At 39.8% G+C, this 24700-nt stretch overlaps 1 protein-coding gene across 1 annotated transcript; it reads left to right on the forward strand.

Annotated features, from left to right (window-relative positions):
* On the forward strand, positions 1–18983 carry opn8a (opsin 8, group member a). Its single transcript, XM_046061376.1, has 5 exons — positions 1–73; positions 6812–7105; positions 9942–10267; positions 12870–13143; positions 18754–18983. The coding sequence occupies exons 1-5, from the start codon at positions 1–3 to the stop codon at positions 18981–18983; spliced, it is 1197 nt and encodes a 398-aa protein (XP_045917332.1).
* The last annotated feature ends 5717 nt before the right edge of the window (positions 18984–24700 follow it).

Raw genomic sequence — 24700 nt, forward strand, 5'->3', positions numbered from 1 at the left:
ATGGATGATAAATACGTGTCTAAACTGTCACCTACTGTTGATTTTTGGGCAGGGATGTACCTGGTCATAATTGGTAAGTACACTGCTTACCCTATTTCATTATCATATCGGGTCGACCGTAGGTGGGAATCTGAAATTACTAAGATTAAAATTTTGAGCTTGCATAGATACATTTTAGGACAGGTGATAAAGGTAAAAACCCATGAATCAGAATTAAGCACTTTATTAAGCCTCAAAATGAACATTCTCTTAGTTGGTCCAAAGAGACAGTGAGGAGGCAGGGTTTTCGTGTCAAACTACCTGTTTCTGTCTTATCAGCTCCCCATTTTGTGCATACAATATTCTTAGTTTGATTTGCTTTACTTCTTGTTCCTACTTCAGAACTGATAAGAAATCTTGTTGAACTGGTTTGGCTTGAGTGTTGTTAACACAAGATCTTAAACACAGTCTATCCAACAAGCACACCACATAATTGATTTTTCATACCAAACACTAACACACCATATAACATTCAAGTAGATATTTGATATTACAGTTAGGTGTCCCCTTTTCACAGCCTTTACATATAGGAGCTTTGTATCTCATTCACTTTGTTCTCCATGCCAACTTAAGTTTAGTTGGGTTTTAATTTAAATCCATTTATTTATATCTCACTAGATTTCTCCAGTGCATTGTATTTTACATAAAATTATGACTGAGGTTGATATGCCATCTTCTGAATGAGGTGAATGAAGAAATACCAATGTGCTGAAAGAGTGCCAACACAGTGAATGTGTTCACATGCGCACAAATATACTGGTTATAATTATCTTGTTAACTTGGTTAGGATCTAGGTTTTGTGCATGTGAACACCTTATTAAACTGGATGAGCCCTTATTCTGTGTTTTGAGAATCCTGGATATCCTAGCTATACTCTTTATTAGAAAAGCAGGATACTGTAGCTTGTAAACACCTTATCCAGGTCTCTGCAGTAGTTGGTTCCACCAAAATATGTTGGATAATTATGTAATGATGACGAACAAGCTGAAATAGAGATCATGATTTGATTACGATTGACCTGGCAACAGTTCAAACGATTCATTGCATCTCAACGTATAACATCCTCTTGTCCAGTTCATGATTCCCAGTAAGTTCATTAAATCTGAAATGTGCCCAGATGCCCACTTTCAAAAGACTGGGTGTGTTTGTTAATCACTTGCTACTGATCTCTGCCTCCTTCCGCCATTTCTTTCAACATATAAAAGTAACATTAGCTTAACGTTCATCCATAATTCAACGCCGGAGAGAGATGTTTCAACATAACATAATTTTTTTTTTTTATTATGTCAAGATGGCTGGAGGATACTCTCATATTAGACATGATTTCTATGAGTTCAGTAATAGAAAATAAATAGCTCAAGGAATTCTTGAGCGGGTGATCAACATCTAAAAAAAGGCAGGATTGGGGGGAAAATTAAATCTTATTAACTCCACTTTTTCAGTCATTACGTTTGGTGTATTATTCAAGGAGCAATGAAATCTAAGTTTAAGGAACACAGAGAATTAAAAGAATTAACAAAATCTTTGGTGTAGGAGAAATCAGGAAAATGTTCAGGTAGTGCTGGCAAACTCTGTGTGTGCGTGTGTGTGTGTGTCTCTCTTTCTCTCTATATGTGTGCGTGTATGTATGTTTGTGAATTGTAAATGTATACCTCCAAGGGAAGTTTCATCATTAGCTTTGCGGTGGGGTTGCTTTGCTTTGCCAGTTCCCTTGGTGTAGCCATGAAGTAAAAGAACAATAGGTGATCCAGTAATCAGTTAGAGCATCAGTGCACAGGCCATTGTGGGGAGATATGGGGTGAAATAAGGTTCAGCTGTCACTGGGGACATACGGTTTTCCTTAAACACAACCACACATGGCGGAGAGGAACTTTAAAGCTCCAGTTCACATGTTCTCTTTGTTCTGACCACATGTGTTCATGCTCATGCCCACGAGACAAAGGGAGGCAGAACAAAGAAGCTCGCTCTCTCTCTCACACCTTTGCTTTTGTTCATCTATTAAATAACTGCTTGTGTATATATATACTGGTTTCTATAATTTTGCGTAAGATTGAATGTATCGTCAATCTCTTCTATGTAACTCCAAATCCTTCAACCTACTACCTGTTGATGGTAATTTTGGTTATAGTTATTAATTTCATTATAAATTAGAGTTACAAATTGATAGTTTAGTGTATCTTTTGAGAATTTAAATTCTATGATTTATTACTAAATAATAGTAATAATAATTTACAACATGTTTAATTTAAATATTTATACCATTTAAACCTTAATTTCGTACATAAGAATCACATTCAACATGCACAAGAAACATTTTCAAAAAATACTAATTATTATAATGATGAATAAGGACTGAATGCAGAACACTTGTGTCAGTTAACGTTGCTCTGGGAGAGAAAATTCCATTAGGACTATTGAGGGACAAAAAACTAATGTGCTTTTTCACAGATTAAAAGGACAATTTAAAAATGAAGATGTCAGCACAATATTTAATGTTGTATCAATCAAATTTCCATAACCTTATGTAAGAGAGAGATATTATGTAAAAGTGGTTGAACCCAGAACACATCAACCAATCTCTCTAATGGAGTAGACATCATCAGTAAGTTTATAATTAAAGGTCCAATATTTTTCTATTTTTAGAATCACATGAATGGTAAGCACTTTCCTGCATAGGAGTAGAAGAAATTATTTTTCAAACATGTAATCTATCACACGTTATTGGTTACCTGCTTAAAAGTGTAGATGAGATTCACTATAAATTTGTGAACTAATGTAATTCTCTTATCCCGACTCAGTGTCGGCATTAGGGGCACAGCCCTCAAATGGTTCAAATCATATCTGGCAGATGGGAGTTTCTAAGTTTTCTTCATCTTCTGCCCCTATTTCTTGTGGGGTCCCCCAAGGGTTCATATTGGGCTCTTTTTATATAAAGTCTATGATTGGGCCCCATGCTTTTTTCACTGTACATGGGGTCCATTTTCAAGAAACACAATATATCCTTTCATTGCTTTGTAGATAATATACAAATCTATTTGCCTGTAAAATCCAATGATAAAGCCGCAACTCAGTTCTTGCTTAACTGCCTGAGAGGTCTTGAAATCTGGCTGAATAAGAACTTTCTCTGTCTGAATGAAAGTAAGACTGAGGTTGTTGTGTTCGGTCGACCTGGGGATTTAAGTGCTTGTGTAGATGCTCTTGGTTCTTTCGAAACGCATAGTCATCCATTTACCAAGAATCTAGGCGTGATCTTCGACAGTGCTTTTAAATTTGAAAAACAAATTAGTTCTGTTGTAACGGCAAGTTTCTTTCAGCTGAGATTGTTGGCTAAAGTCAAGCCCTACCTGCCAAGACTTTGAAAGAGTAATTCATTATTTTATAACGTCTCAACTAGACTACTGTAATTCTTTGTATGTTGGAGTTGATCATTCATCTCTTGATCGGTTACAGTTAGTCCAGAATGCAGCAACTCAACCTCTAAGAGGAACTAAAAAGCGTGAACAAATTACCCATGTTTTAGCTTGGCTCCACCGGCTTCCTGTCCGCTTTAGGACTGATTTTAAGATTTTATTGCTTGTCTTTAAAATTTTTAATAGGTTGGCACCTTCTTATTTATCAGAAATGTTCACACTCCGGTCAAAGCACTGAGGTCATCCAATCAGATGCTCCTTGATGTCCCCAGATACAGGTTAAAAACTTAAGGTGATCGAGCCTTTTCAGTAGCTGCTCCTAATCTTTGGAATACTTTACCTTTTTAAATGTGCTGTAAATAAACTTGAATTTGAACTTATCGGATCTTCATCCCCTTCCTTTAAATTATACATTATCACTCCATAATTAAAATGTTTAATAACCATTGTGTTTGTATCTATAAGTTACAAATCATTTAGATTATATATATATATATATATACATATATATTATATATATATTATAGTGTCCATCGTTGGCAGTGTTTAATATTCTTCTTTATAGCCTATATGTATAGTCATCCCACAGAGAAATACTGTAGAATGAGGATTTAACATTTTCCAATAAGCTGAAAGTAAATATTTTTTTAAACACATGTATTTCCTCATGCAACAAATGGAGAACCATTGTTGTTTGTATAAAGTAACTTAATTATCACATTATTAATTAATTATATATTTTTTATTGTTTATATATGTGAATTTGAGAGAGAGAGAGAGAGAGAGATCTGATCTGATGTAAACAAGTATCTGCCACTACATAAGTTTCCTCCTCACTAGAGGACAAGCTGTCCAGGCTGGACCCTGATACTTCTCACAAGAGGTGTTATAATAACTATCACAATAGAAAGCAAACTCAATCGAGCGTGTCTTTATTCCCCTGCAACAAAGTCGCAGACATCAGTGGGAAGTCCCTCGGCAGTCTAGGCCTAGAATAACAAAGGGATGGTTTAGGGCTTGCCTGAGCAAGTCTTAACTACAAGCTTTATTACAGAGAAAGCCTTAGCCTTGTTAAGCCTACTCTTAAATGTGGAGATGGTGTTTGCCTCCTGAACCCAAACTGGGACCTGATTGTTGTGATTGCTAAGGTGACCATCGTCTAAGCCAGCTATGAGACAAGGATTGTTCCTTTACATACTGGACAGTATCCTGAAGTTCATTGTCAATGTCTCCAATGAATGAACATTCCACAGTCATCAACATATGGCTTACCATTTATCAGTTCACCCTCAAAGACACCTTTGAATGTAAAGGCGACTACTTTAGCATTAATGAAGAAAATGACTCTCACCATCATCTGATTCAGCTGTCACATACATTTTTTTAGGTACAACAAATCCAGAATAAAGAGCAGTGGCTGGGCCTAATAATGTGCAATAAATAAAACTATTTACAGTTCATCCTGCACTGCAGCTAAGGGGCAGGCTGGAGTAGAGAACAAGCTTGCCCTTCTAAAACAAGGCAGAAATGTAATAATGTCACATATACTGTGTATATGAAGGTGGATCAAACATAGATAATCTTAAATGTTTAATGGGGTACAGAGGATCCTAGTATTTATTTTCATTCTTTACAAACATTACATAAGACTAATAAGGTAAGCAGAGAGTTGTAAAAAATCTTGAATGTTCTCCACTTGTTATCCTGTACTTTCACAATATTATTAGGGGTGTGGGCTGTATTAAAAGTATCCACTGTTCTCCCATGCTCATCTCCCAATCACACAGTAACAATGAGCTATGTGCTGTTCTCCAATTCTTACTCTGTATTTACACATAAACAAGAAGGCATGTAAGGGGAATATAATATAAAAGTGTCTATTGTTTTGGGTTATTTTCTGTGTTGCTCTCCTTCTTCTCCTTCTTCTTCTTCTCCTCCTCTAACAAAGATGCAAGTGATGGCCACTTCATGCTACCTCCTCTTTCTTCAGTGTTTTTTGGCAATAAAAGAAAAAAACAAAAAACACATTCACTGCAGTAACATTAGTTTACCTGTCTAATATGATGAAAGCCAACTCTGTGTCTGTTTTGTCAGTTCCAAACCCCCCCCCCCCCCCCCCCCCCCCCCGAAGGTTTCTCTGTGACTCCAGGCTTGCTGATGTTGACTGTTTTCACCCGACATTGATTTGATTCTCATTTGGCCTGATGGGCTTCAGCACATAAAACTTTGTTGTAGGTTTTTATCCTTACATGGAGTTTATGTTGGAGATTGTGTTGTGCTGGGACCCAGCAGTTTTGTGGTGTTAGTGGACTGCATTTCTTTAGCTGCGGTGATGTCGCTGTAGTTGAATGGAGGCTCGGGAGAGGGCATGCAGCAACATCCCGACCCGATACTTGACATGAGAAGCAGAATAGTGGCTGATGCAAGCAACAGAGAAAACAGACGTGTGCTTCATTTCTAAGTGAGGTTAGAGCTCATTGACAAAAAGGAAGTAAAAAAGCATCTTATTTATCTTATTGCAGTACTATGGGAGAGGAGTATGTTGTGCTGGTAGCTTCACACCTGAGACCTTGTAACACTAACGAGTCACATGATACTGGGGAGGGACAATGGCTAATTGGGCCCAATTTGGACATTTTTACTTAGGGGTGTACTCACTTTTGTAGCCAACGGTTTAGACATTAATGTCTGTGTGATGTGTTACTTTGAGGGGACAGCAAATTTACACTGTTATACAAGCTGTACACTCACTGCTTTACATTGTAGCTAAGTGCCATTTCTTCAGTGTTGTCACATGAATAGATATAATTAAATATTTACAAAAATGTGAATGGTGTTATTGTGTCATTGGTTCCTGTCTGACAGCTCACAAACAGCCAGCCTCCACACACTATTTTGAACTCTACAGAGTCTAACAACAACAAACTAGACAATCCTGAGGGATGAGAAAAACCCACAGTAAGTGAGGTCAGAGAATAGCAACAACTGTTGAATTTGCTGGGAAACGCATTTTAGAATACACAACATATTAAACCTCAAATAGAAGAGTTACAGCAGCAGAAAATCGAGTTGAACACTGTCTGCTAAGAATATAGAAGGTAAGAGCATGTCACTGAGAAATTAAACTGCATGCTCTAATCAATATTGATATTTGTTGGGAAAGGGTGAGAGCAGTATCAACTTGGAAGACTTGAAGTCAGTTTAGTTTTTAAGAACCACCATGAAGGCATGAATCCTGTCTTGTGTCACCAGCGATGGGTGAAGTCAAGCAAATCTCTCAGGTAACAGGTATAGCTAATTGTCAAACTGTTGTTTTGAGATGTCACTTCTTGTTTCTCTGTCCTTTTGCATTCTTTATGCAGCCATCCTGTCTATCTTGGGCAATGCATCAGTCCTGGTCAGCGCAGGTCATCGCCTCACCCTGCTGAAAGCTCCCGAGCTGCTGACAGTGAACTTGGCCATAACAGATATTGGCATGGCCCTCAGCATGTATCCTCTGTCCATATCTTCAGCTTTTAACCATGCCTGGATTGGAGGTGATACATCTTGCCTCTACTATGGCGTGATGGGCATGATCTTCAGCATAACCAGCATCATGACTCTGGCTGTGATGGGGATGGTGAGGTACCTGGTAACAGGAAGTCCACCCAAGGCAGGTAGTGTAATCTCAGATGGGATGTATGGGAGATTAGAGGAGTTCTTCATGAATGCCAGTTAGCTTAATGAAATCCATATTTGAAATAAGCAATTTATCTTATCAAAGGTCACAGGGATTGATCTTCTGATATGAAGCTGATAAGACAGATCAATGCAATTCATGAAATTAACATGATTTTAGTCAAAATTCTTTAACTTGAGGATGTCAGTTTATTCAAACAAGTAGGTGAAAATCTGCAGACCCAAATAGGTAGGGGACGAGGTGCTCTGTTGACAATATGCTGCACACAGTGAGAGGGATTATGGTTTGATTATGATACAGGTTTGAGCTGACCAAAGAAGCACTGAGTAGAGCCATAGTGGATCACACTACTTATATCAGTCTATCAGCACCTCCACAAGTGATTTGAGATCCAGATTTTCATCAATGTAAAGCCACATATCATTCCACATATGCTGACTTTAATTATCCTCACCTAATGCACAAATTACTTTATCTACAGTATGTTTCTATCGATCATATACTGTATGTAATGCTGAAGATAATTTCCTTCCTGTGGCATTTCACTGGTTGGAGAAATAAAAACAATATAATGAAATGAAAAACACATTCACACTTACATAAGAGCCTCTGCGCCTGCCATGATAATTGACATAACAGAGAATAATGCAGAGGATCAGTCTGTCAATTAGGGTTAGGGCTAGAAATGGCAGCCGGATTGATAGCTGACTCCTGGAGATGAAATCTTAGGATGCAAGCTGTTGACTAATGCCAGTAGACACACAAGGGAGCTTTGAACCGAATGTAAATTGCACGATAGATAATTGTGAATGCAAAATAGTGGGAAGCAGTCTCCCCAGTAAGCCTTGAAAAAGCCACAGAGCTTAAACATCCACTGGTATTACTCACAAACAATGCTCTGCTCTGATGAAAAGGGGACAGAGCGTTTGCTGTCAGGGCCCCGAGGCTCTGGAACAGCCTGCCCGAGGAAATCAGGTCGGCTGAGTCAGTGAACTCTTTTAAGTCCCTTCTTAAAACATACTTTTATAGGAGAGCCTTTCCCGATCTTATTTGACTTTATTTTATCCCTTTTATTTTATTGTATTTTACTAATTTTATATTAAATTTTCATGCTCTTATCTTTTTTTTGTATTATTCTTTACACTTGTTAAAGCACTTTGTAACTTGTTTTTGAAAAGTGCTCTACAAATAAGGATTATTATTATTATTATTATGATGGTTGAGTGGTCCTACCTTTATCTAGGGTGTGGATATATGTCCTTGTTAAGACGTCTCCTCTGTGAGCATGTGATCTCAAGTTTTGGAGAGTGGACCTTATCGCAGTTGCGTCAACTAGCACTAGCATGAGCTGATTGGCATCAACTGTTTCATTGATGCTTAACAATCACTGGCTCAGTGGTCAGCTGTTTGGGTGCCAGGCGACTGGTTACTTTCAGTCATATTCATGCATATTCATGGCCATTTTAACCTAGCCTAGTATAACTAGAAATTACATCAATTTCGGACAATTTCATACCTCAATTTAAGCTGGAATCATGGTTCTCCGGGGTGCACATGCGAACATGCAAGGGTTCTTCAGATACCTTTGCATGGCTGTTTCTTTTATGTGATGCATTTGTTTGTTTTCGTCTTCATTTCAGACCCACCTTCTGGTATGAGTGGCATCAACCAATCATCTTGCTTGACGCCCAGGTCTGCGCAATGTGTTGTTGTGATTTGGGAGGTGTGCATGTTAGTTCCTTTGTGAGCCTCTGCAACCTACGGTTACCCACAACATCCTTCTCCAGCATTAGATCTTCCTGCCCTATATGTAATGAGGACAAAAGTAAGAGTCACAAACCTGTAACTAACCTTTTCAGTGGTCGTAACCATAATCATTCCTGAATTTTAAGTATTTAAGTATTTTAGTTGCCTAATCCTACCTATACATTCACCATGATTTATTTGCCATATCCACCATTTTTCCCTAACATTTACCATATCATATATGTAATGCAAAGATAACACAGAATGCAAAAATTGAAATGAAAAATACTTTATGTTAATGGAGTTTTAAAGAATTCCGAGGTTCCATCAACCTCCTCCTGCCGAAGGATTGAAGATATCTGAACTCAACTGCCAAACAAATACAAAGTTCCCTCATTTTGTCTGGCAATATTACTTTTTTAAACCTTTTCCTCACTGGCTGTTTTTCGACCATCTCTCCTTTGAATGTGCTGGTAGAAAACTCTCTCTCCCACTCCTATCCTCCCCCCATCACTCATGTGGACAAGCAAAGTCACCTGTTGCTGACTGGCTGGTACAATGTTGTGTGGCAAGGACCACTCACTTTCTTGGTTTTCCATTTACAGAACAGGGCCTGTGTAGGAAAAATGGAGAGCTAGCAAACCGCGAGGAAATATTTGCTGAATTAAAAAGTGTATTAGATTGCAGTCACATACTATCCCTTTAACTAAGATCTAAGGTTCATGTTTGTGTGGGGATTAGCTATCACAGAATCCTCCTTGCCACTCTTATTCTTTATGCAAAGGGAAGAACCTTTTCTGCCAAATCTAATGGTCAACTCCTCTCTGACTGAACTATAATGCCTCCACACGGTTATTATTGTATAAAACTCCTCATTACATGCTGCGCCAATGAAAGAGGTTATGTACACAAGTGATGCAAAAGTAAGTAAATGCAAAATGTAGTCGGAGTTAGAATATACTGTGGTGCAAAGTAGTACTGTATCTATACAAATCACAATAGTGCCACATAGGTGACATACTGAATTTCATATTGATAAACTGAATTTAAAATTTGTTTGTGCACAGGTATCAAGTTCCAGAGGAGAACCATCAGAATTGCGATCAGTGGGATCTGGCTGTATGCTAGCCTGTGGGCCTTGTTTCCTCTTCTGGGCTGGGGCAGCTATGGGCCAGAGCCATTTGGACTTGCCTGCTCAATAGACTGGACGGGCTATGGAGAGTCTCTAAACCACTCCACCTTCATCATGACCATGTCTGTACTCTGCACATTCATCCCCTGTCTGGTCATCCTCTTTACCTATTTTGGTATTGCCTGGAAGCTGCACAGGGCCTACCAATCCATCCAGAGCAATGGTTTTCAATATGGCAAGATTGAGAAGAAAATCACTCTTGTAAGTATAATGCTGTATTGACTCTTGACTCTCTAAAAAAACATACCTCAGCAGCAGCCCTGTTCATGTAATAATGTGTGTCAGGGTCAAGTAGAGGCATTTTTTGAATTTAGATGTGTAGAGTTAGATGGAAGAATGATGGACAGGTGACCAGCATCTATTTCTGTCCTACTGTTGATTGTCTAGATTTTTACTGGATTTATGGCATGTGGAATCTCATCCTATACAGACCCAGTTAAATCCCAAATCACATGAAAAAGCCAGTGCAGCCAGCAATGTGTTAGTCAACCTCTCAATACTTTCTGACTTCCCTTCCCTGTCTGTGGCACTCAGCCCTAAGTGCTTCCATTCCCACTGAGGATTGGCTACATAGGCAATACTTGATTACATGAGATTTGCTGACAATAGGAGAAACATAGAATATCACGAGACTTTTCCATTAATTTGCTTAAGCCCCAAACACCAACTAACACTGATGTCAAAGTGTGTGCATTAGAGAGAGTGAGGGGGCCAAACCTGCGACATCATATAACAACAACTTACACATGACATTTGCTACTATTCTTGTTATTGACTTATTTTGAATCCATTACTATGAAGGTGAAAGGTCGTGGCTGTCAAAATGCAGGATTGAAGCTGCCTCGATGAAAAAAAAAAACGACAAAAATTGATTATTAAAGTGTGTTTGAAGCAGATTTAAAAAGCAAAGGTTGTAATTCGTTTGTATTTGATTGTAAATATGGTGATTGTAAACGTTGGTCATGCGGCAGGGAATGTGACTTTGCAGGAAGTGTAAGTGTAAGCAAGAGTAAGGATTGACAAAGATCAGAAGTGAAAGTGTTTTTCACTGATCTGCCGATTTTGCTTGACACGTCACAAGGTCAGCATCTAGTCACCTGGGTTTTATGAGAACACAACAGATTTGTTTGTGTAGCAGCAAATGCCCTGCAGACACTGAGGATGTGTATGTTTTTACCTCTAACATTCATTTTCACTTTGTTTTTCCACACAAATGCTTTTTTGTTTTTTTCTACCAAATAGGTTAGAGCTGGATGCTGCTGGACCATGTTCCATAGATCAGCGATGCGGATTCATCTGTCCTGTCTGATTGTCTGAAAGCCCCTTTTTCACTTATAGATAAGCAGGCCACGGGAATAAAGAAAATTGATGCCTTTTATCTGTTTCACTCTATCACTCTTTCTTTCCAGACGACTCAATGTAGTTTTATCAGTGTTTACTCAGGGAGTAAGGCGCTACATGTATTTCTTTTTGCTGTGCAGTAATATAATGCAGTACTAAAAAAAAAACAGTAATATTATACCTGTTACAATCTCAGTAACGTGTGTTGCAACCCATTTTAACCCTAAATTAAGTGGTGTTTTGTTTTTGTTTTATTTCCTGTTGCGGTAATCCGATGGTCGAGATTATAGGCAGGGTGCAAACTACAGGGGAGCTCGGCTCATCTTAACAAGACGATATTTCTGATGGATCTTGCGTAAATAGATTGTTATAGGTTATGTGTTTGTGCTTTAACGAATTACTCAGTTCATTCTGACCAATCCTGTCAGAGTGTCGGGAGATTGAAATAATCAATGACGTTATGTTGGTGTACCTCATACGTAAATGTGCACAGCCCCTATCTAAATGGGGAGATGATTCATCTTATTTCATCTATTTTACTGTTTCACTGATCTTAGCGGGACTATGTTATAGTCACCACACAGCTACCTGTATCTCCTCAGAGTTATGTAACAGCATGTGGAAAGCACTGTACTGTGGATAATTGAGTCGGGTTTTGAAGCAATTATTTTTTAGTTGTAATTACTTTTAGTTCTTGACAGCTGAAATAAACTCTTCTGGTATGTTTTACACAGTTGTTTATCATGTGTCATGGAAATATTTTCAAAAAAATCTCTATGTTCAAAGGGTGTGGGTATTGTGTTGTTTTTTTGTTTTTGTTTTTGGTTTGGATGGATAGTCAAGCAATGATGAATAAACCCCCAAGCATACAAACATTAATTTGCAATTCATATTCACTTGTGAATTATGCATTTAATATATTTTGATCACTTAATATATCTTGAGGAGATGATGACTGACGATGTGGAATATTGCGTTGGGACTGAGTCTGAGTTTTTCCACAGACTAACATACAGTAGGAGACAATTTAACAAAATCAGCATACAGGTCATAAAATATGATACAACCATTTCCAGCAGTGCTTTATTTTTTGAGAGTAACTTTGATCTGATGTTAGGATGCTGCTTTGTTGCTTTCAGACATTACAACATTTCATTTATATCATCAAACACCCTTATTTCCCCAGTGTTTGAAACAAATAGTTTAAAGGAACAGTTTGATATTTTGGGTAATTCACTTACTTGCTTTCTTTCTGAGAGCTAGATGAGCAGATCGATTCCACTCTCATGAGGTTAGCTTAACATAGCACAAAGAGTGGAAGAGGAGGAAATCCAACAGTTTTTACACTTTGGTTTTTGAGTAGATTAAACAAAATCAATATGCAGACAGAGCGAGGCCTCGCCTTCTTGTCTCTTCCCATCCCCTAATTCCTCTTTTGTTTCATCTTCTCTTCTTGTTTCAGGTGGCTGTGATGATTAGTTCAGGGTTCTTTATTGCCTGGACTCCTTACGTGGCTGCCAGCTTCTGGAGCATGTTTCACTCCCAGGAACAGGGCCACATGGCTCCATTTGTCACCCTGTTGCCATGCCTCTTCGCCAAGAGCTCCACCGTATACAACCCTTTCATATATTTCATCTTCCAGCGTAACTCCTGGCACAAGCTCCTGTGCTCCCAGAGACCGATGTTTTGTTGTTCTCATCATGCCAGTTCACCTGCTAAAGGCGGGAAGCTGGAAGGCAAGTCCACCATTTTTGGAAATAGGACTGATGAAACCAGTGTGGATCTAATGAGATCATCTGGCAGACAGTCTGGGAGTGAGATGATGCCTTTGGGCTAATACTGTATTGATGAAATCTACGACCTTGTTTGACCCCTTAATTTGTCATTGAAGAGGTATGGGTTTCTGGAAAATGTCTGTTGGGAAATTAATTTATTTGCTTTTGTGCCAAGAATTAGAAGAGAAGATCAGTATCTCATGTTTATATGGTAAATATGTAGCTAGAGCAAGCTGCCAGTAAGCTTATCTTAGGAGAAAGAAATGGGGGGAACAGTTAGCTTGTTTTGTCCAAACCATGGATGTATGGACCATAGAGTGACCGTCTTGTGCAGCAGTCCTGAGGCTCGGTGCAAACGTAACAAAATCCACCTACCAACATCTTTAGATAACTGATTTTGAAAAACTAAATGTTGTAGTGTTCATGTGCCAGACTATTTCTCTGTTGTGCTAGCTGTTTCCCCAGTTTCCAGTCTTGGTGCTAAGTTAACACGCTCTATCTACATATTTACCATACAAACATGAGTGGAATAAATATTTTCATCTAGCTTTCAGCAAAAGAGCAAATGTCAAATTTCTCAAAATGTGGCGGATGAAATAATAGAAGATGAAAGATGAAATAAGCAGAAAAAGTGGATTGTATTTCCACAGATCAGAGCAAGAGCTGCATAAGACACAGAAAAACGTAGCATAAATATTATTGCTTACTTGTGAGTGTGATCTTCCCTTTGCTTCCCAACTAATTAACGACAGTATGTGTATGTCTTTGGTGAACTCTAAGTCTTCCAATTGCCATGATATCCTACGCAGTGTAGCTTGTGCTGCATCGTTTTCCCAGCATGCTAAGCTTGAGGTGAACTGGCAGCCTCAGTAAATGGTAATCAGCTTTAAATTATGGTGTTCATGGCTTAAACATATCAGTGACTTCTGGACCTGACAACTTGAGCAACTACTAGTCCAAACCCGCCTTTTCATCCATACGTTATCATTATGCAAACCATGCAACTGACCAAAACCTCCTGTGGCTTTCACATACATATACAATTTTCCTATATTTCTATCATGCTGACATCATTGCACATAAACAATGCAGCACAGATAGAGTGGATCATACATCCCTCCATATGAATTTGGTTACAGGAACACACTGTTATGCCCACATGATTTGGTGCACATGAAAAAAGTATGTCAGATTATGGTATTTCGAGCTTGAGAAAGAAGAACAGCTTGCAGCATTGGTATGTTTATGATAAAAAAAAAAACAGGAAGATGGCTAGACTGGAAGGATAATGTGGACAGCATGTGTTGTCTGATTGATTGGTATTTATACTTCCTGTTATTCACCAGCCTGGACTGCAAACAAATTGGACATACAATTCACAAGTGAGAGGGACAAAATGGCAATGGAAAATTTACACTTTTAGAATGACCTGAATGACATGATCATACATCTGTTAAACATGAAAATGCACTTGTGTTGACTTGTGTGTGCATGTGTTTGTGTATAAATCACAATAAAGAAAAAGGTAATACATTAACTTTTATATCTATGTTCCACAGCTTGTGTCCCCTAATATGTATTGGTCTTAATTGGTTAGGTTGGAATTTCAGTTTTTTCCCACTTTGTGTTAGATAATAGTCTGTTGGACAAACAAATTAAGAACAAGTATTTTGTAAGTTCATGCAAGGTTCAGCCATGACGAAGGCAAACAACAACAACAGAAACAACAAACACACACCATAAACCAATTACATCAGAACTGGAAGCACTGTTAGGGAACATTAACAACCTGAACAGGTCAGACTTTTGCCTTTAAGGGGCTATATGTAGTTTTTTAAATGAAATTAATCAGTTTTTTATTGACTATTTTTGAACAGGTTGTAACATCAAATAAAAATGAACCATTCATCAGCTTTCTTTGTTATCTCTGGCAGTCTATGTACTGCTTCCGAAATCCACTGGTTAAAGTAGGCTGCGATGTTAATGAGCGCTCCAGAGCCTTTAGCAAACTGATTTTGAACTCTGAACTCTGCTACACACAGCAGCAACACCACAGCTAATGAAATGGCGTCCGCTAACACCAAAAAACGACCGAAAAAAAGACACAAAGAATAAGAATAAGAATTTATGTGCTGAAGCCCATCAATCAGTCCATAGACAATCAGATCGATGTCGGGTGAAAACACAGGTCAACATTGGAAAGGCGTTTGAGTAATGGAGAGAGCTCTGCTATGTTTTGGATTTAAAAACCTACCCAAAGTTGGCTTTCATTTAATTGGACAGGTAAAGTAACATTACAGCAAATTATGTGAAATATATTGCAATTTTGTGTTTTAGTTGGCTCAAATTAGATTTAGACATTAACATGCCAGCTAACGCAGACCAGTTGCTAATATTACAGTAGTTGTAACGTTATTGCTTGCCACATTACTTCACAAGCTAACACGATCCGTATTAATATCCCATGTGCAAATATTTTGTCAAAGTGTTGATTATAGCCTGGAAGAAATGATGTAACAATATAAAGCAAGTTTTGGAATGATTTGTTTATACTAGCTCACAGTGATGCAAGGCAGGAGCAGCCAGCTAGATTAGCATGCATCTCTTTGCTTCGGGAACGTTTAGATTTATTGCCATTTTACTGATACTCAGGTACACAGCTTCTTCACCAGTCTCAGTCGCTGTAAATTACGTGACCTGTATAATATTCAATAATGCAACGGTGCCACCACAGCAGAAGATCCATTCAGTAAGTTACAGAAACATTACTATATGGTCTAACTGTTATAGTAACGTGTGGCAACAATCTCATTTATAATTTCAGTCCTGCTCACTAATCGTTTTCGTTATCATCCAATAAATTTTTTGCTATGCTGACATTGCTGAGCCTATCAGGGGAGAGATGCACAATGCCAACGTATGAGATGAGAAGGTAAATACCACTCTCATATAGTATATCTATCCATTAAATATGAAGCTACAGCCCAATAAGCTGTGTAAAGAAATGTTTAGCCTGGCTCTGTCCAAAGGTAACAAAATCGCCTACTAGCACCTCTAAAGCTCACTAATTAATATGCTCCATTGTTCAGTCTGTACAAAAATCTGTGTGTACAGATGTCAGGTTGAGGATTTATTGTCGGTTATTTGCTTGACTAAATCAAAGTTTTTGAACGTAATATATGTGTTGTAATATATGATTTTAACCTTTGGACAGTGCCAGGCTAGCCAATTGCATCTGTTACGGTATTTGTCCTATATGCAGAGGTGGACTGGTAATCTGACATACTGGGCAAATGTCCAGTGGGCCGATGCATCTTTGGGGCCGGTGTAATGTAAATTATTTATTTATTTAACTGTTTAAAAAAATGACAGCAGGGGCGACTTTTCTGCTTGCAAGTCCAGTGCCATTAGAAATACTGGTTGCAAAAAATCAACATGGCGGCACTCTATCGGCCAAACTAGAGGCTTCAAAACGGCAGTCCACAAACCAACGGGTGACGTCACGATGACTACGTCCATTTCTTACACACAGTCTATGAGCGGTAAGCATGGAGTAGCTCAATCGGAAGGGACCTGTTTTAAATGGCAGATGTTGTCCCTATCACCTTTTGAAAGCATTTGTGAAATGCTCGAAAAAAACTTTAAGAAATGAGTGCTATAAAAAAGGTGTATTTGCACAATAAGAACATGCAATGCAATGCAATGTAAATATAGAAGAAACATCTGCGTTGTCCAAAAAAAAGTAACTTCATCTAAAAAAAAATAAGCTACTGATTACTGCATATATTATATTTTTATATTCTGAATTCTCACCTGCCTGCTGAATTTTTTGCTTCCCTTTATATAAATAAAGACATTTCCACCATAAATTGGTGTAGAAAATGTCTCCAGAATGCAGGAAATTAAGTGTTAATGCTCAAAATCTTCTGGGGGAGAAATCCTCAGACTCCTCAAATTTTGTATTTTATGGGTTTTGTGCATGGGCGTGGCAAAATCGCTCAGTAGCGCCCCCTACAGAGCAGCCCCCAGACAAAGCTTCACCTACGTGTAAGGAATTTCTGTGGTAGATGTATCATGTCCAGACGTACAAAGAAGCCTCTTGGAGCCAATCCCTAAACCCAACAGGAAGTTGGCCATTGTGAATATTTTTGGATGATTTACACATTCCATACTTTAACAAACTCCACCTAGAAAATTTGTCTGACCGACTTCAGATTTTCGCTGTCTAGTCTAATCCCACTAATTATTAAAAGTTGTACAAACGGTGAATTTCCGTGAAATGGCGTGCCCGTGGCGTGGCATCCAAAATCGATGATTCACCATGAAAGAGGAAGTTGTAACTTCAGCGTACATGCTCACATCTGCGCCAAACTTTACGTGCTTGATAACAGTCACACCCTGAACACTTCTACATGCCAATATTCAGTTATAGCCATAACGCTATGTAGCGCCACAAAGGGGACAGTGTCCGAAGCGTGTGGCAAATTCACCGCCACACCAGCAGAGCTCCAGATTCTGCAACGTGGCCGCCTCACACCTCAACACGCTACACGTGCGAGGGCCCGCCCAACACTGCTTGCATCTTTGATTGGCATTGTTTTTGTAGCTAGCATAGTTTTCTAATGCATTCTTAACTTTTACTAACTGTTAAAATGGCTGAGGTGAGGTTGCTTTGTCGGCATCGCGTTGGCTAATCCCACGCTGCTGTGAAAATGACTTGTAGGTTACTTGTACTTGAGTGTAACTTGTGTACTCCATGGCCACCTCTGATCACCATGGTGTCAGTAAACATGTCATGTAGACATGTCAGATTTTTTGTCCCAGTCCAGCCCTGACAACATGGTTATGGTTTGACATACTGAATGCGAGGCCATGGTCCATTATCAGAAATGACTGAAATTGGGGGCAAAAGGTCAGCTTCAAACAGCTTGATTTTCCATCAGGAGGTGGGGGAAGTAAAGCTTCTGGGGTATTTGTCTGTACAGCATATGTCACTCCCTTTGACCCTCAAATTAGAAGGAAAAACTCCCACAAAACCCTTGAACAGGGAAATCAATCTCGGGAAGAGCTGCAGAAGAGGGATCCCTCTCCCAAGTCAGACAGACAGACATGCAATATATGTCATGTGCACACAATAGACCAACAACAACAATAATATGGAACCAGCATGCATTAATAAATAAATATGCCTATGAAAAAAAATCCTTTAATATTTCCTTTAAAAGTATTTCTATTTTTTATATTCAAATGAAGGGGGCGTGGTTATCTCACAGAGCAGCAGGACCGTACAAAGCCTCTGAGACCAGCGGAGACCACTTTCCAGACTGACAACAGGAGAGGGAATACAGTGCTTTCAATCATTCATTCCATATTGATTTAAATAGCATTACATAGATGTTGAGGAACTTCAGACGGAAAACAAACAGGCCACACAAACACAAAAGAGGCAAGCACAGTATTCACACAGATAGAGGGAAAAGCAAACGCACGGACCGAGAGAGAGAGTCAGGATGGCCTGCAAAACGGTTCTGCCTTCTGCCAGATAGCCCTATACCAACCAGTTCCCTGCAGGATCTTGCCACGGAGTCTACTTCAGTGAAGCCCTCCCCAGGGACTCAGTTGGGCCTGGTTCCCTGTTGGCAGTCCAGCTGACCCCTGCTCCTAATTTCCTGTTGGTGGCCTTCTGGTTCTTTATCGGCAGCCCGACTGACATCTGCTCCAGGTTCCTCGTCGGTGAACCTGCTGAATCCTGCTCCTCCTCATATCCAGTTGGCCACCCGGCCAACTCCTGTCCCTGCTGAGATGCACCAACTTCCTGTCCCTGCTACCAAAGGTCGTAATTGTTTTGTATTTGATGGAAAATATGTGGTGAAATGTTGGTCATGCAGCAGGGAAAAAGTTTTTCACTGATCTGCCGATTTTGCTTGACACCACACAAGGTCAGCATCTAGTCACCTGGGTTTCTGAGAACACCACAGATTTGTTTGTGTAGCAGCAAATGCCCTGCAGACACTGAGGATGTGTATGTTTTTACCTCTAACATACATTTTCACTTTGTTTTTCCACACAAATGCTTTTTTGTTTTTTTTCTACCAAATAGGTTAGAGCTGGATGCTGCTGGACCATGTTCCATAGATCAGAGATGCGGATTCATCTGTCCTGTCTGATTGTCTAAAAGCCCACTTTTTCACTCATAGATAAGCAGGCCACGGGAATAAAGAAAATTGATGGCTTTTATCTGTTTCACTCTCAACTCATGACATTAAAAAACATTTTATCAAAAGACAAATCTATGAGTAAAAGAGTCTGTGGTAATCCGATGGTCAAGATTGTAGGCAGGGTGCAAACTACAGAGGAGTTCGGCTCCTCTTAACAAGACGGTAGCTCCCCTGATGGATCATGTCCGTTCATCCAAGTGATACCCGCTTCAGGCCTGGAAGCCCAGCCTGCCTGCCTGAGCCGAGTTGTTTTTGGACAAGTCTCTCGCCTGTTTGCCGGCACTCAGACCCAGCCTCACAAAGGATTTCAAAGCACCTTTCCTACCTGTTGTTCAATAAAACCCCTGTAACTGTGCCTGTGTCTGCTCCAGAATCTTTTCACATAAGCCCAGCCTATAGTACTGCCTGCGTAAATGCGCACAGCGTCTTTCTTAATGGGGAGATCTTATGTAATTTATTTTACTGTTTCACTCATCTTAGTCACCACACAGCTACCTGTATCTCCTGTTAGTTAGTTAGTTAGTTAGTTAGTTATGTGAGGATATGTAACAGCATGTGGAAAGCACTGGACTGTGGATAACTGAGTAGGGTTTCCAACAATTTCCAACATTACATTACAACATTTGCAACATTTCATTTGGATCATCAAACACCCTTATTTCACATCTTCCTCTTTTGTTTCATCTGCTCTTCTTGTTTCAGGTGGCTGTGATGATTAGTTCAGGGTTCTTTATTGCCTGGACTCCCTATGTGACTGCCAGCTTCTGGAGCATGTTTCACTCCCAGGAACAGGGCCACATCCATTTGTCACCCTGTTGCCATGCCTCTTCGCCAAGAGCTCCACCATATAAATGTAAATGCTCCGTATTTGTATAGCGCCTTTCTAGTCTTTTCGACCACTCAAAGCACTTTTACACTACATCTGCATTCACCAGTCATACACATTCATACACTGAGCCTAAGTGCTCAAACGGAAACTAACATTCACACACATTCATACACTGGCGGAACAGCCGCCAGGGGCAATTCGGGGTTCAGTATCTTGCCCAAGGACACTTCGACACGCAACCAGGGGGAGCCAGGGATTGAACCACCGACCTTCCGATTAACGGCCAACCCGCTCTACCTTTTCATATATTTCATCTTCCAGCGTAACTCCTGGCACAAGCTCCTGTCCTCCCAGAGACCGATGTTTTGTTGTTCTCATCATTCCAGTTCACCTGCTAAAGGCGGGAAGCTGGAAGGCAAAGCTGTCAAAAAAGTCCACCATTTTTGGAAATAGGACTGATGAACCAGTGTGGATCTAATGAGATCTTCTGGCAGACAGTCTGGGAGTGAGATGATGCCTTTGGGCTAAAACTGTAATGATGAAGTCTGCGACCTTGTTTGACCCCTTTCTTTAATTTGCCATTGAAGAGGTATGGGTTTCTGGAAAATGTTGGGAAATTAATTTATTTGCTTTTGTGCCAAGAATAAGAAGAAAATGAAGATCAGTATCGCGTGTTTATATGGTAAATATGTAGCTAGAGCAAGCAGCCAGTAAGCTTATCTTAGGAGAAAGGAATGGGGGGAACAATTAGCTTGTTTTGTCCAAACCATGGATGTATGGACCATAGAGTGACCGTCCTGTGCAGCAGTCCTGAGGCTCGGTGCAAACGTAACAAAATCCACCTACTAGCATCTTTAGATAACTGATTTTGAAAAACTAAATGTTGTAGTGTTCATGTGCCAGACTGTTTCTTGGATGTGCTAGCCTTTTCCCCCGTTAGAAGCAAAAGAGCAAATGTCAAATTTCTCAAAATGTGGTGGATGAAACTGAAATAAAACTTGCTCTCTAGCAATCGAGCCAAGAGGTCACCATAGGGGGAATAAGCAGAAAGAGTGGATTGTATTTCTAAAGAGCGGAGCAAGACCTGCATAACACAGAAAAAAGTTACATAAATATTGTTTACTTTATTATTGGCTTACCAACAAATTACCGACGGTATGTGTATGTCTTTGGTGAACTCTAAGTCTCCAAGTTGCCAAGGCATCCTACACAGTGTAGCTATTGCTGCCTCATTTTTCCAGCATGCTGAGCTTGAAGTCAACTGGCAGCCTCAGTAAATAGCATGTCATGGCATAATCAGTGACTTCTGGACCTGACAACTTGAGTAACTACTTGTTGAAACTCAGTAGTGTAAGTAGTAACAACGGGCCACAGTGCAGGCTGTTATGATGGGCCCTTGGGCTCTACAGTTACGAAGCTCACACACACACACACACAGTGTTTGTGTCTAGAAGGGAACCCTGTATTGGCAAATTTGTGTGCCTTGTTTCCTCATTGTGCATTATATGCAGTAAATACCTAACCTCCTTAAATCAATTTACACTGACATGCACTTTTAGAGTCGGACTGTGTCATCTAGTGCAAAGTACAGAAATCAAAGACAAAGTTATAAGGAGCATGGCGGGTGCTGTCACGGTTGAGAATTATTTTAGAGCATTATAGCCTAAATTGTTATTATTAATTACTAGAGCGATGGTGGTCTACATTGTCAACATTTAAAGTGATATTTTAGAGTGTAAAGCTAGGATCACAGTGTTAAGACTCTATAGAGTGTGCGTGGTGGAAAATTGTGTTACAAAACATACATAAATATAGTAGCAATGTCCTGTCTTTAGCTCACAGCACAAAAGACACCAGCTTATTCCACAAAGTCAGGTTATGGTTAAAAAAGCATGATCAGTATGCCTAGGACACAGAGAGGGGAGCATTGCAGACAAAAAAACATCAGTGATTATCCTTAATAATTATTAATAATCATTCTTAATCATTTTTATTATCTTTAGTCAGTATCAATAATTAATCATTCTTAATTCATCATTTTTAATAATTTTATTATCATTAATTAGTATTAATCATTAATCATTCTTAATCATTTTCTTTTCACCTAGATGTGTCTTGTTTTTACTTAGAAGTGCTGTACTGTAGTCATGAATGCAGTAACAAGCTCACTGTGGCTAGGATCCTGACAGCAGACACAGACTATGCACGCCTTGTTCAACTGTTATCTACTGTAGATTTATGACTGCAGGGGAGGCTGCAGGTGGTCAGAATATGCTGCAACAAGTGCATGTTTTGGTCTATTGTCATCTACTGCTGTTATGACTGCATGAGGGACTGTTGATGTTCTAATCTGCTGACATTAAGACTACATGTTTAATCACCAATGAAGACTACATGTTTAATTACTAATTAAGGGTTGTCAACTTCCAACCTCTGATTATTACAGCCTATGTGAACTTTGAGTGAACTTGCTGAAGGATTTTTTGCTTAACTTTTCACGTCAGATTTGGCTTGTTGAAATCACATCAGATAGGATGACCAAAAAACCATCAGATGCTTGATGAAAACAGGACAGAGAGATGATAAGCAGAAAGCAGAAAACAGCCAACATAACATCAAGATTGCTGTAAGAAACCAAGCATTAATGAAAAATGCTTTACTTATGTTATTCTTATATTAATTGTTTAAAATATATAATTGTGTGTCAAATTAAGCATGCGTAACTCTTATAAAATACGGTGAGACTGAAGTTGAAAATGTAAATGGTGAACTTCTTATCCAGTGGTATAAAGATACAGAAAGTCAACAATACAGTAATAAATGACAGCTGGGGAACAGTGTTAATTGGTAAAAACAACACAACAGCAGAGGAAAAGAAGTTCACCATAGAGAAAGGCAGGGGAAACCAGCCCAGAAGGGATATATAAGGCTGTCTGCAGACCATAGAATTGACTTCATCCTCCGACCTGCAGGGATGTAGGACGGGTTTATGTGTCCGGTTTTGGAATAAACTCTTTTGCACCGACTCCTGACTGTCTCCAGAGAAGTTTTTGATTGCAAATTTATTGACTACCAATTTTTGAGCCTGCCCTTGTCCCTGGCAGTGGCAGCAGCGTGCACCATCATTGTCTTTGGTAATGAACTTCTTCAGCGGCCGCAGGAACTACATCCTCTGCTGGGCCTTTTGGGGAGGGAGGTGATGTTCAGCTTCCACTTGAGGTCCTGGGAGATGATGGTGCAAGGAGTTCACAGTGGCGACTGGGGAGTCGCACAGGATGATGGGGGAGAGTGAGGCTGTGCTCTTCCTGAAGTCCAGGACCATCTCCACTGTCTTCAGAGTTGAGCTCCAGACTGTTCTGGCTGCACCAGGTCACCAGATGGTCGATCTCCCACCTGTAGGCGGACTCATCCCTACCAGAGATGCCCAGTGAGGGTGGTGTCGTCCGCAAACTTCAGGAGCTTGACAGACTGGTGACTGGACAGGTGTTAGTATAAAGGGAGAAGAGAAGGGGGTAAAGAACGCAGCCTTGAGGGGAACCAGTGCCAGTCAGGAAGTCTGTGATCCACCTGCAGGTGGAGTCAGGCATGTTCACCTGAGAGAGCTTGTCCTGCAGCAGGGCTGGGATGATGGTGTTGAAAGCAGAGCTGAAATCCACAAACAGAATCCTGGCATAGGTTCCTGGGGATTCCAGGTGCTGGAGGATGTAGTGAAGGGCCATGTTTACTGCATCATCTACAGACCTGTTGGCTCTGTAGGCGAACTGCAGGGGGTCCAGGAGTGGGTCTGTGATGGATTTAAGGTGGGACAACACAAGGCTTTCAAAGGACTTCATAACCACAGAGGTCAGGACGACAGGTCTGAAGTCGTTTAGTCCTGTAGTCCTTGGTTTTTTGGGGACAAGCAGGCTGACACAAGGCATGTCTCCAGTGAGGTGTTAAAAATGTCTGTGAACACCGGATAGAAATAGAAATAGAAACTTAAGATTGGGCAGCCATACACATATTACCCAGCAATCCCCGTTGCAAATGTAGCTTTGTGACACGAATAGAAAATAGAAAATATGAATATTGATTCTGTCGAATCTGTGGAATCAAATATTTTTTATACTTTGTGCACCACCACATACCAATACACAGAATGGCACACACTTTGCTTGCTAAAGACTTTTGTGGGTAAACCTACTGCCTGACACCATGGCAAAGGGGGATATGCACATTTATTTATGCCACGTAATCTCATTTTTGACATGGTAGTATGAGGTGAGCTGCGCATCTACTGTTGCATAAGGAACATTGGGGCATTTTTACCATAACCAACAAAGTTCAGCTCGTAACCTGGCCTGCTCCTGTCAAGGCCCCTGTACAGTACGGGCCCTAGCGCAGCTGCAATGCCTGCACTGTCTATACCTATGTCCCTGTCCAAATTCGTAGAAGAACAATGAAGGCAAGTTACAATGGTTTGCATTTACAT

The sequence above is a fragment of the Micropterus dolomieu genome, linkage group LG10, assembly GCF_021292245.1.
Source record: "Micropterus dolomieu isolate WLL.071019.BEF.003 ecotype Adirondacks linkage group LG10, ASM2129224v1, whole genome shotgun sequence".
Classification (NCBI taxonomy): Eukaryota; Metazoa; Chordata; class Actinopteri; order Centrarchiformes; family Centrarchidae; genus Micropterus; species Micropterus dolomieu.

Excerpts from the sequence above, each read along its gene's own strand:
- opn8a (XM_046061376.1), top strand. The coding sequence starts at position 1 with ATGGATGATAAATACGTGTCTAAACTGTCACCTACTGTTGATTTTTGG. Across the intron at positions 7,106-9,941 it reads AGGAAGTCCACCCAAGGCAG|GTATCAAGTTCCAGAGGAGA; the intron begins GTAGTGTAATCT and ends GTTTGTGCACAG. Across the intron at positions 10,268-12,869 it reads TTGAGAAGAAAATCACTCTT|GTGGCTGTGATGATTAGTTC; the intron begins GTAAGTATAATG and ends TTCTTGTTTCAG.